This window comes from Ahaetulla prasina, chromosome 1 (assembly GCF_028640845.1).
Source record: "Ahaetulla prasina isolate Xishuangbanna chromosome 1, ASM2864084v1, whole genome shotgun sequence".
NCBI lineage: Eukaryota > Metazoa > Chordata > Lepidosauria > Squamata > Colubridae > Ahaetulla > Ahaetulla prasina.
The window spans coordinates 263,559,967-263,573,889 of NC_080539.1; the positions used below are offsets into that span (position 1 = coordinate 263,559,967).

General features: G+C 40.6%; 1 protein-coding gene across 1 annotated transcript in view; it reads left to right on the forward strand.

The window, feature by feature from the left end:
- Positions 1–3,779: 3,779 nt before the first annotated feature.
- BRSK2 (BR serine/threonine kinase 2) overlaps positions 3,780–13,923 on the forward strand; it is a 495,391-nt gene continuing 485,247 nt past the window's right edge. Inside the window, exon 1 of the mRNA XM_058157640.1 lies at positions 3,780–3,965. Within this exon, the coding sequence (XP_058013623.1) occupies positions 3,872–3,965 (94 nt within the window). The 5' untranslated portion in view covers positions 3,780–3,871. The remainder of the gene's footprint in view (positions 3,966–13,923) is intronic.

Genomic DNA, 13,923 nt, shown 5'->3' on the forward strand with positions numbered 1-13,923 from the left:
TTGCACCTTTATGTCTGGGAGTAGAAGGTATAGAAAAAGACAACCGAAATGAAGAGTGCAGAACAGAAATATAAACGATAAAAACATATGCAGAGAGAATAACTTTTGTAAACATTTGATCAGCTTTCCAAAGTTTGGGCCCTCCATATGTTTCAGTTTCTATCATTCTCTGTCAAATGGTCCCTAAATGGTCCCTAAATTGGGGAAAGCTGGATTAAATCAAGGCAGATAGTGGAGAAGAGGGATTTTCTTAAGTTCAGTGAAGAAACAATGAAGCTGAAAAAATATTAAAAATTAAATTCTACATTAAATATTTAGAAAATATTTTAACAATACATAATGACAAATTAATTTCAAACTTATATAAAAGTATTTTGATATAATGTTAGTAATATTTAAATTCAAAAGAATATTATGTTCCATAGGAAGGCAGGAAAGCAGGCAATATATGCTGAATTAAGCTGAACCAGAATGCTAATTGTTTAAATTTAATAAGCTATGGGGTGGGGTGGAGGGCTCCCTAGTCAGGTTTGGGACCACAGCATGCAAGGAGAGGATTTAACCATTTCTCTTCCCACTCTATTGTTTGTTCCAGGAGGAAAATGTTCATTGGTTGATGTCTCCTACAACAAATAACGCCTTTGGGAGAAAGCCTGTACTACGGAGTTAAATCCTCTCCCCTCTGCACTGTAATTGTCATTCTAATATTGAACAGCATTGCAGTACCACAAAATATTATGTATGTTACAATCATGCAATTAAGATCTGAGAGCAACATGCTGTCTTTATGAAGCCCTAGATAAACCATTAATTAAAATAAGAACATGCACAGAGCAAGAGATTGGGATGCCTGGTCAAAATGGTCCTTTTTGAATCTAGTATTCCTTAGAATTTATTTAATTTTATTTACTTTATTTACTTTAATTAATTTTATTTAATTAATTTTATTTATTTATTTAATTTAGAACTTAGAATTTAGGGACACGGTGGCTCATTGGCTAAGATGCTGAGCTTGTCTATCGAAAGGTCGGCAGTTCAGCAGTTCAAATCCCTAGTGCCACGTAACAGGGTAAGCTCCCGTTACTTGTCCCAGCTTCTGCTAACCTAGCAGTTTGAAAGCACGTAAAAAATACAAGTATAAAAATAGGGACCACCTTGATGGGAAGGTAACAGCGTTCCGTGTGCCTTTGGCATTGAGTCATGCTGGCCACATGACCACAGAGACGTCTTCGAACAGCACTGGCTGTTCAGCTTAGAAACGGAGATGAACACCACCCCCTAGAGTCAGGAACGACTAGCATATATATGCGAGGGGAACCTTTACCTTTATTCCTTAGAATGGGAGTGAGGAATCTATTCTTTCCTATTATATTTAGACCACAATTCCCAGACTGGTTTAGCATAGAAATGAAGCGTTAGTACTGCTTTATACTGCACTGCTAAGACCACACTAACTATTGATCAGCATGCTTCCAAAACAGTCTTTTGAGGGCCTTGCAAGTGACTGAATGAAGTACTTCATGGGAAGCCTGTGTAGCATAACAATAAAATAAATAGATAATTAATAATTCAGTATCTGGGGGAAAAAATAGAAAAATAGAATCCAGGAGACATCTGAGTAAGAGACCTACCACTCCACCATCATGTGAAATTGACTCACAGTTATCTTCATCATTGATCACTCGGAAATGCTGAGAACAGAGTTGTGGGAGAAAAGAATTGAGAGGTGGGGTGAGATGAGAGAGTTCCCAGGTTGCCTAAAACCTCGGCCAAGTTGTACTGCATCAGGAGATTTATTGTGATTTTGCATATACAGTGTTGCAGCAGAATTGATAATAATAAATCAGTTCAGCTCCTGGAGTCTACTGTCATATTGTGAAAGGGCAGATCTGGGCTACTTCCAAGCTATAACAGAAATTCCATGTGAAAATGCTTTTATAGAATCCTAAATACTGTTTTGATTTGGTGGGTAGGATCTGGACTAAACATCCCTTAGAGTGGAGATCCATAATCTTAGAGCAAAGCTGAGACATTATTGCCCCAGATAACTTTTCATTCTAAATCAGGGGTGTCCAAACTTGGCAACTTTAAGACTTGTGGACTTCAATTCCCAGAAAGCTGGCTGAGGAACTCTGGGAGTTGAAGTCCACAAATCTTAAAGTTGCCAAGTTTGGACACCCCTGTTCTAAATGAACAATGGGGTTGTCCCAAAGGTGCTTTTTCAAGAGGCAACTGGATTTTCTTGTTTTTCTTTGAAGACATTTCGCTTCTCATCCAAGAAGCTTCTTCAACTCTGACTCAATGGTGGGGAATGGAAGGATTTATATAAAAACAGGAAAGTCAAGTTGCCTCTTGAAAAAGCACCTTTGGGACAATCATGACTTAGATGACTGACAATCTCCATAGATGAACAATGGGGTTAATGATGGAAAACCTGGAGCCAGGTCACAAAAGATTTAGAAGTTCATGTGTATTATATGGGACAAGACTATCCTAGACTGTATGCAAAAATGAAAAGCAGCTTATTTTTCTTCTGCTACATGAAGATAATTTAACAGCACCTGTTGCTTGTTTCAGTCTAGCGCTTGTATTACTTTTTAGTTTTATGAAATGTAAGAGGCTGTTGCCTGAATTGCTTAAGTATAAACAAGATAGTGCTTTATAACAATATTCCATTTTAAAACCATCCTGCCGTTTGGGGAGCATTAATTTACAGCATGTACTGAAGATCACATTGGCTTCTTGCATAAGAAAAAATAGTGCCAGGAGTTTGTAATTCAGATGAAATTATGTCTTTCCCCCAGTTGAGTTCAACTTAATTTACTAACTCCCAAAAGTTTTTACCCAGCTTAGGTTCAGTTTTTACCTTTTCATATATATATATTTAGATCAGCTAACTCCCCTGAAATTCATTACAAGCCAACTCCACTTCATGACTCTCTTCTTAGAGGACTTACTTCAACTAAAAAAAAAAGGAAAAGGAAAAAAAAAACCCGTTAGTATTCATGTTCCCAGTTTAATTTTTTTCTCCCTCCCTGTGATTTTGGCGTCCCAGTCCGAGCACCGTTTCAGTGCGATTGGGGATGGATAGAGGGCAAGAATTGGCTTGGATCCAGCAGCTAACGAGAGCCGGGTACCTCTCCCGCCCTCCTGCTCTGCAGACAAAGTTTGAAACAGGGCAGAGTTTGAAACGGGATTAACCACTGTCCTGATGAGACGAATCCCCTCGCCGTTTGATGGCTGTTGCCATTGGTTATACGATGCTCGGCATCCGAGGCAGAAGCAGCCGCCGCGACCGATGCTAATGGAAAAGAAAAGGTAGTGGATGAAGAGGAGGAGAGGGGAGGGGAGACGGGCCGAGATGCTGTCAGGGATTGGTTGCGCCTAAATGTCAGTCGGAGCGACGGGCCCCAGCGCTTCCGCTGCTCCAGCTCCCGCTGAGCAGCTCCTAGAGCGAACTAAAGCGTGCGAGTGCTGAGAACCGGCATCATGCTTCGGATGCTCGGAGATTTCCCCCACCCCTAAGCCCCGGCTAATAAGTGTTCCTGGGCATCCCTTCCCTAGCAGGGCAGACAGGGAGGAGGAGGAGGAGAAAGGAGGAGAAAAAGCGAAGGGGGAGAAGAAGAAAAAAAGAGAGAGAGGAAGAGAGAGAGAGAGCGAGCAAGAGTTAATTTTCCGCCAAGTGGACGAGGATCAGCAGAAGAGTCACAGAGAGAGCGAGAGCAAGAGCGAGAGAGACACCGGGCGCTTTCCTTGCACAGCGGCCAAGTCGGAATTTTAAGGAATCAGCCACGAAAAAACAACGAGCCCGGAGCTTCCCCGAGCGGGATACCAGGCGCAGCATCGCAAAGCGTTACCCAGCCGGGTAGAAATGACATCAACTGGTAAAGAAGGCAGCGGAGCTCAACACGCGCAATATGTTGGACCCTACCGCTTGGAGAAAACGCTGGGCAAAGGGCAGACAGGTGGGTTTCCTCGGCAGCCGCAGCAGCAGCAGCAGCAAAGCAAACCCAGGGGAGAAGAAGGTGGCAGTCGCGGACATGACGGGAGATGGGAGAGTCCGGCCTCGCGGGTCCCTCCTTGTTTGTCGCTGTGGCATCTTGCGATCGAGTGGTTCCTTTGCCTTGTGTGGCTCTCTCTTTTTTTGGGGGGGGGGAAGGTTTGGGGTTCGATTTGCATCTTGTTTTAAAGCCCAGCTTGCTTTGTGTGGATCACTCCTGGAAAGGGGTGGTGTTCTGATGACAGTCAAAGTGCTGGTGGGGAGGGGCTGGTAGAATTGGGGGGTGGGGGAGAGAGAAAGAGAGAGATGCTCAGCTGCTGGTCAATTTGGCTTGGATTCAGTGCATGGCTTTCATTTCTTTTCTTAAAAAAAAAAAAAGAATCGTGGATCAAGAGGAGGAGGAGGAGGAGGAAACAGGGAGTCACCAGCAGTGTTTTATGACATCATGATTGAAAAGGGTGTAGTCTTGAAGGTGCAGTTAGTAGAGGTGTGGGGAAGAGGGGAGAACACATAGAGTGCAATTTATGGCACTGTCTTTGTTGATGATTTAGAAGGCAACCAAAATGGGAAGGGGTGGTCACCAGGAAAAGAAGAAGAAGAAAAAGAAGAAGAAAAAGAAAGAATTGCAAATCCTGCCCTGGATGTCTTATTTTGTTTTCCCACTAACCACAATTTTCTGCTGCTTAGAGGAAGATTCCCTGTTCTGCAGTCAGATGCCAGAGATTTGTTGTTTTGTGGTCCTCTGAAAAGAACAATGGCAAGGAATATTAACAGAAGGAAAGAGAGTGTGGGGCATTAGCCGGGAGCAGGTGTGTTTGCCCTCAATGATATAATTAGATCCCCTCAATGTATTCAACGTTTGGGCTGGCTGGTTCTCTGCAGCACTAGATGCACTTCAAGGGCAGGCAAAGAGTAATGGCAAAGAAAGGGCTCTGGCAAACATGACAAAATCTCTTGTCTGCCAGATTTCCCATATTTTTTTTTTCCATTTTTGGTAACAAGTCCAGTCGGCCCCCTTTTTTGGCAGCCTTTGATTGAGGGACCCCAGAGTAAATTTCAGGTTTTCTGAAGTATCATATTGAGAGATTAAAAAAAGTAAGATAGATAGGTTCCGACATTCATAGCCTAGAATAGGTCTTTTTGGAAGCTGCTTGGTGTTAAGAGTTGTTCCTTATGATGGGATGATAAAACATGGTGCATTGTGTTTTGCTCTCCCTTTTTTTTTTTTTTTTTAAAAAGAGAGAGATGAGCTTTGCCCATCTGTTGTCTAAAGGATTTAATAGGCGTTTCCATCTCCAGCTGCTGCCTGTTTTCTTGTTGCCCTGCATGGCAGCAGCTCTGCAGTCCCTGCAATTTTCTTGGGGACAGAGTTGAAATCCAGATCTTTCTGTGAAATAGGCCAACCTTTTCTGCAATGATTAAGTGGGCAACCTTTCTCCTCACTCTTTTTCTTCCACCTACCTCAAGCCCCATAGCAACTGCTTGCCGGTCTTGTCAATGGGAAGATTGCTGGGAAAAGTGCTGCTTTAAAACGGAAAGTGACTTTTATTTGTTTGTATCTTGCTCCTTTCTCATATTGCAGTAGCTGGAAAATCAGTTCACCTTTATCCTCCATAACACTGAGGGCTAGATATTTTAAATATATATATCTATATAGCTCCTGCCACTGTGAAATATATCTTGACATGAATAACAGAGCTGAGGGATATAAAATTCCTGCCAAAATGATTGCAGTATTATGGCGCACTGATAAAAACCGTGGATGCTCCTGTTTCCGGAGGTGATATCTTGCCCTTTGCTATGACCATGTAAGAGGCCTTAAATCTATGAACTCAAACCTTATCCTCATTACTGTGATTTTTTTGTCTGCTTCCAGTTGAGGTCTCCCACATTGCCCCCTCCCACAGAGTTTGGGTTATCTCAAAAGCAACTACAATAGCAGTATTTCAGATTGATGATCCTTCAAAAGCTTTGCCAGAAGTAAGTCCTTCTGAGTTCGGAAGGACTTGCAACTAAGTAAAGGAGCAAAAGATCACAACCTATAGATTTAGAGCATACATTCAGATCATCATGGGGTATTATTCAGCTAATGGGTTAACTGCAATTTGTCCTCCCCCTTCCTTCACTAATCTTCCAATCTTCCTTCTGAGTGATTAGAGAGTGGGGTGGGGGGAGGAGGCAGAGCCTGTGTTCAGAGAGAGGCTTCGGTCTACTTTTGCTGGTCTTTGAGGAGCTGAATTAGAGCAAAAATGTTCTTTGTAATTTTATAGGAAATTGTAAATGGGCTTCCACTCTTCCAGTTCTGATGCACACAAATGTTCATACAATGCTGGGATACACAGATAAAATCTAAAGGTGTTTTAAAGGCCCCCTAAGAATTATTGATATATAGAGTTTTAATTCTGTGCTCTCTTGCTTGGGAGGTAAAACTGCTGAAATCAATGGGACTTTCTTCTGGGTTAAAAAAACAACCATGCATGGAATTGGAAATATTTGTTTTCTTTCTCCCATATTCAAAATCGATATATTAAATGAATTATGGACAATTTTCTTTGCTATTGTACTTAGAATTTTTTTGGGGAAAAAATCAATCGTACACAGCTAAGCAATGCCGTTTTTTGTCTATCATTCCTAGATTCCTGAGAAGGAAAAGAGGGCATTCAGTAAGCTTTTGGTAGGGAGTATCTGAATATGTAGTTGTTCACTCGGAGATTCAATGATCTTGTGCTCAAGAGGCTGGCAGTTCAATAAAGTTGTGTATACAGTTTGCAACTCAGGCAGAACCATACCATAGAAAGAAGGAAAAATGAGACATAGAAAGTGTTTGCTGTTATTTTTAAGGTAATTTCATGAAATGTATCATGAATCCAACAACCACCCAAAGTTATCCTGAGGTAAGATGGATGTTCAATATATTTTATAAATAAATAAACAAATATTTTATTGTCTCTGTTCTCCTGTAACTTCAGATTTGTTTGTTATGTTTTAGTCCCCCCCACCTATTTAATTTGCAAAATATTTTTTCTATAAAGTTCTTTGTTATTCTAAGTTCATTTCCTTTTCTATAAAATACAGACGATCAAAGCTAAAGATTTGGAAAGGCAAAAGCTGGCCTCGGTCCCAATTGAACTTTGAACTTCTTTAGCTTCTCCATAGTTTTGAATGGCAGGCTTGATAAATGAGCATGAAACAAGGAGATTTTAACAGGCAAGAAGTCCAGATGCTACATCTATGCAGCCGTGATGACATCTATTCTTGCCTGGCAAACCATATTCAGGATACATTTTAGGGCTCTGGATGATGACAATGCTAATTCTCCTTCAGAGCAGGGAAAGCAAAGCTTGTCCCGTAGAGTCTGGCACATCAGGCCTGCAGCAAATGATTGATGTCACAAAGGGAGGATTATGGTCTCCTGGTTTTAAAAGCAAGAGGAGGGCACCGAGCAAAGGGGTGTACAACATTTGCCTGCAGTCTTGCTGTAATATGGACAGTGTGGCAAAACCCGGGGGAAGAAATTCTTAATAATGCAGTGTAAGAATTCCATGCATGTATAATTAAATTAGATTGTTGTAGTCAGACAATTGCCCCTTTGTTATTGTATAAAGCAGAGTTTTAAAGGGTTGTGCTGTTGTTTTCTAAAACTTGACTTGCAGGGAATCCATTCAATGGGAGGAGAGAAGGAGATGCAATAAATAGAGTGATAATATAATTTTATAAATGTGATTATTAGATTATGAGGAAACATCTTGAACATGTCGACACAAACCAATTGCTTTTAAAGGGACAAGCAAGCGATGGTTCACTTTGGACTGAAATTCTGTGGCATAGTTAATTATAGGAGGTTTGCACTGTAATTAACTGTAATGAGCAAAAATGTAGTGTTTTGTGTTTGCAGTAACACACCAGGAAATATTTGTGCTTGGATAACAATTCCAATTCAGAAGTATTATTCAAATGAAGCTAAATTGTCTTTAATTTGGCATGGCTGGTGATTTATATGAAAGTGATATTTCAAATATTTCTCATAATGTAGTTTTATTTAGAGCTAGCAATATCTTTATATTTTGTTTTCAGTTGGCTGATCTTTATATATCTGTTTTAATAATCCAGGTCTCAAACATTTTAAAGCCATATTTGGGGATATTGCACTCACTTTACTATTGGAATATTCTAACCTCAATACTTGTATGGCAGCATTATAGCAAGTTAATAGAACTAAATTACATTCCGTGATCCTTTAGTTGTTATTAATGAGCTCATGATGAACTTGATATTTTTCTTTCCTAGTTGGATGTCTTTTCTTTTTCAAAAACAGTTCTCAAATTTTGATGGCACTTTTTTTTCTGAAAGCATTTTAGTGACTATAATTCAGATTCTTAACCTATTCAGAAACATATACTATTGAGTTAATGGATTTCATTTCTTTTCACAGAGGCAGATTTACAGTATAGTACAAAAATGAAATTGCTTTGGCTATATAATCTAGACCGAACTTCCCAATTTGAAATGAATTTCAATTATTACATTTGCTAGAAAGCCTCAAAACTATAATCAAGCATGCATGGAAGATAGATTGAGGAAGACTAGTCTAACTTTGTCAACTTGGGTTGAGACCTTTCTGTGTGATGTCATGGCTTTAGTCCTATAGGTGGCTCGCCTTTGCTGATAGATGGAGCTATACTTTTCAGCTTTAAAATCATGGTACCCTAAAGCAAAGTTTGGTAGGATTAGAAATGGAAGTCATCATTTTGTGGTCCCTCCAACAGCAATAGCACTTATATACCACTCAAAGTGCTTTACGGCACTCTCTGAGTGGTTTATAAAGTTAGTAATAATTATCCCCAAGATTCTAGGTTCTCATTTTACTGACCTTGGAAGGAGGGGAGGGGAGTCAACCTGACCCCCATCAGGATCAAACTCCTGGCTGTGGGCAGATTTAGCTTGCAATACTGCATTCTAACCACTGCACCACCAGGGCTAACCAATCTCACTGAACAAGATTTGTAGTCCCAAATTAAATTGCTTTCCTATATTCAGAACAACCCATTTCAACGGGTACCTCCTGTTTGGGCTAGCATGTAATTTTTAAAATTTCTAGGATGGCTAATTCCAATTCCCAGAACACTCAGCAATGGTCATTTGGAAGGGTGCCTCGTTCTGAGTGGACTGTTCCAAACTATGTAATATCAAGATGATGGTTCAGAGAGGTTGCAAGAGGGATGCTCTCAGTAAATTACTGCTACCCAACCCAATTCTTTTCTTCTTGAACTAAAATAATGTAGCCTGGTGCCTGCATTAAAACCTAAAAGTGATGATGTATGCAAAAAACCCTAATAATCAAAACTTAATAAAGATAAGGGAGGGCATACTGGCACGAGGTGAAGTGGGGTTAGATTTGCAGCATCTTCTGGTAAATGTTTTTGAGAGTGCACAGTTTCACAGTTTTGAAATGTAACAGGATTCCTTCTAACTCTTGCATCAGTCACGGCCAGAAGAACTTTATCTAGTTATGTTTGGAGTTCCAGTTTAGGATTTTGGCCTCTGTGATAAACTACTGTTAATCCTGTAGAAAATGAAGAAGCTTGCATTGGCATAAATGCAATGCTGTCGTGCAGACTGCCTCTTCTCATTTGCTCAGATTTTAGAGAACTCTCTTACTGTTTGCTTTACTTTTGGTTTTGTATTAAAACAATATCTTAGGATTCTGATTGAGATATGAACTTGGTGAGAAAACAGCAATAGCATTTAGACTTATATACCGCTTCAGGGTGCTTGATAGCCCTCCCTAAGTGGTTTAAAGAGTCAGCATATTTTCCCCAACAATCTAGGTCAGGGGTGTCAAACTGGCGTCCCGTGGGCTGGATGTGTCCCATGCAGGCCACGCCCACCCCAGCTCTGCAAATGGGAAAAACATCGCGAAACATTACATGATGGTAATGTGATGCGGTGAGTTTGACACCTGTGATCTAGGTCCTCATTTTACTGACCTTGGAAGGATGGAAGGCTGAGTCAACCTTGAGCTGGTGAGAATCGAACTCTGGAGTGAGCAGTGAGTTAGCCACTGCTCTTATTTGGATTTTGAATGGATTATTTATTAATTAGAAATGTGCGTGTGCATTCAGGTTGTGAGCTTTGATCTATAGGAAAGGAAGGAATGGGTTCCCTGTGGATTTTACTCTGCTAGTTGTTGCCAGCTATAGAGCCGTATATTCATTTAGTCATGATTAAGATGTTTGTATATTGAAGCACTGTGTGTTTTCAGAACAGTCTTAGAACTGAAGCTTTCATCTCTTGCAAGAAGGACAATTATCTGAGTACCATGATGCTCAATTGGCTCTTCAGAGAAGCTATATTTAAGCTGTAGAGGCAATAGGATACATACCTACATGATACATCTCCATATTTGATTTTTATGGACTATTGACTTTTAGAAGCCGTGATGAAATCCAGCTGGATCTATCGAAGCTTGCCAGATGTAGGAGAACAGCAGGTAGAATTGTTAAGTGTGTCATCAGCTTAGAATCGTTACATTGCCAGAAACTGTCCAAATCCAACCTCCCCTTGAATTCCGTTGACCCTTATTGTTGTGGTCCGCCAGTAGCCTGCGGAGCTGGCAACAGACAGCGATGAGGCTGAGGAGGAACATGGGCCAGTCCTGGAGGCTAGGGAAGGCCTGGATGAGGGCTCTGTGTCAGAGGCAGAGGTGTGGTCAGGGCCATCGGTGAGTGATGTGCAAACTCCGGAGCCTCCAGAGGCTGATAGTAGTGAGGCAGAGGAACAGGAGGAGCCTATTCCTAATGCATGCATGAGAAGAGCTGCTGGAAGGCAAGAGCAGATAAAGCAAAGAGGATGACTCGGGAGTAGGGCCAAGAGATGATTGGCCCTCCCTTAAGGCTTAAAAGACTAGCAATGGCGTTTGGGCTCTTTGTCGGAAAACAACATTGATAGCCTTGCTCCTTGTCTTGCTGCATTTATTTCTTGTCGGCGTCTTCTGCTTTTGAACTTTTGCCAAGAAAAGCCTTTGGCAGTTTGCCTAATTAGACCAAGGTTGGTGATAAGACTGAAGAATTGTGTTATGAAGAATTTGTTTTGATTTAGTTTGGACAACGCTGAGAATGAGTTAATTCTCAGTGTTCTAATAAAGTCTGTTTGTTTTTGAACTGATTGCGTTAGCTACTACCTACTTGGGCCTGGGTCACAACACTTATCTGGTGCCAATTTAGTACTGAACTTTAGTTGACTAGATTGCTGTGAGCAGGCCTGAGCATTAAATCTTTAAACTGCAACTTAACTATCACGACCCCATGGACAACGTTCCTCAAGGCCTTCCTATCCTCTACCATCCTCTGGAGTCCATTTAAGCTCACGCCTACTGATTCAGTGACTCCATCCAGCCACCTCAATCTCTGTCATCCCCTTCTTCTTTTGCCCTCAATCTTTCCCAGCATTAGGCTCTTCTCCAGTGAGTCCTTCCTTCTCATTAGGTGGCCAAAGTATTTGAGTTTCATCTTCAGGATCTGGCCTTCTAAAGAGCAGTCAGGGTTGATCTCCTCTAGGACTGACCGGTTTGATTGCCTTGCAGTCCAAGGGAGTCACAGGAGTCTTCTCCAGCACCACAATTCAAAGGCCTTAATTCTTTGGCCCTCAGCCTTTCTTATGGTCCAACCTTCACAGCCATACATTGCAACGGGGAAAACCATAGCCTTGACTATATGCACTTTTGTTGGCAGGGTGATGTCTCTGCTTTTTAGTAAGCTATCTAGATTTACCATAGCTTTCCTCCCCAGGAGCAAGCATCTTTTAATTTCTTGGCTGCAGTCCCCATCTGCAGTGATCTTGGAGCCCATCCACATATACAATCCACATATCCACATATACAAGCCACATATACAATAGCCATATTAGGAGACTCAGGACAACCCTAGAATTGCAGACATCCAACATTTTGAAGATAAATATTGGGAATGTGGAGGATCCACTGGCACATTGCTGACTAACTAGTAGGCAAAAAATGAGAGAGGTAAAATAGACTGATTGGAAAAGGAGAGGGAATAGGTATACAGGCACAAACAGAAATGTAGACTGCATATAAGCATAAAAAGGATGCATGATTTTTAAAAGTATAATTGAGTCAGCTTCTCTACAGTTTTACATCTACCAAAAAAATCCAGAAAGGAAATGTAGATATGGGGAGGTAATGGAATGGTTTAATCTTGAACCAAAGCACTTCTCACTGCATTAAGGCAATTTAAATCATACTAAGTGTCATGACGTTATCAGTGGTGCTGGGATTACATAACAGAGCTGAGGAGGAAGGAAATTGAAGTGGAAAAACAAAGTTTATGAAATCAGCCCATGTAAGTTACAGGAGAATTTTGAAAATCAGCCTTTTTTAAACGCTTCCGGAATTGTTGATTGCAAACTATGATGTCATTAGCTTGAAGCCATACATTAATATTGCTTACATTGGTAGATCAGCAGAAAGAAAATGATAACTTCAGCAAGTCATTGTCAAAAAAGACTATGTTTTATTCCTGAAAATTGGCTCTCTAGCTCAGTCTCTGATGTCGATTGATTGATCTGAGAGCCAGACAGCAGAATTAACCCTGAATGGTAGCAAGCAGAAGGTACTGTTTTTCTACTGTGTAGCAAGAGAGAAGTCTAAAGTTCTAGTATTTCTTTTCTACATGGCTAATAGCCATTAGGTTTCCATCTGAGCAAAACATCCAAATGCTAAGTAAATCTGTTAATGCCAGTATTTTATAGAGTACATTCTTTATAGATTAGAGAAACTTGTGTCATGAAGTGACACGAGTTTCCTTCAAATTGGTTTCTTTGGGAAAAAATGAGCTTTTTAAAATTCAAACCAATTGTATTATGGTTTGGATTGTACTCCTTTGTGGTTTGCTGGATTAGAAACAATCCACTAGCCCTATCAGAGGAACTTAAAATATATAAAAAGAATATAAACCAGTGCTCTTTTTTTTCATGTACAACATTTATATTACTGGGGACAAATCTTGCAGACATTCCATAAACAAAGTGTGTCCAACATTAATTGATAATTTACACATATCATTGCTTGGGTAAAGAAACCTGCATAATTCCCTATTTTAATAAAGTAGTCCATGATTCCAACTCATGAACTCAGAACACTGAGGAGCAGATGCTAACTTTCTCAGGCTCATTTCTAATTTAAATCTATATAATGATTTCTTCTCCATTTCTGCAGCCTGATTCTTGTATCTATCTGCTGGCTGTTGAATATGTGCTTCCTCATTATTGATTTCTTATCGGAGGTGACATCACTGGTTCACCTGGTTGGTTGAGCATTTCTGGGTTTTGATTTCATATGTGATGGCACCAATCCAAAAAGCCATCAGTGGGGCAAAGAGCTATGTGCTTTTATGCCCATCAGACAGATGGCCAACTTTGATGTCAAATGCCTGTTTGAGGGGAAAAGAAGGAGCTTGAATTTACTCATTCTTCCAAACAAAGTGATTGGAGGGATTTATTTTTTATTTTATTTTTTTGGCAAAGTTGACTGCATCACCTAAGTATCAAGCTGCTTCAATTGCAGTATGGACATTCAAGTGCCATTCCTCTTTATGGTGATTTTGGTATAATTGATGGAATGGTTGTTCTTAGTTTAACCCTTCAGACTGGCATTTCCAGTAAAAAAGCTAGGAAAGAAATTTATTTGTAAATCTAATCAGTGCATATAGATGAATGTTTAGTGCCATGATGGCGAACCTATGGCATGCATGCCAGAGGAGGCACGTAGAGCCTTCTCTGCGTCGTTGCCAGCTTCTCTTCTGGGTTCTGTCGTGCGCATGCACATTGTCCAGCTGCTCTCTTCCAGGTTCCGGTGCGCGCTCTCATTTTGGCACTTGGTGCCAAAAAGGTTAACCATCACTGGTTTA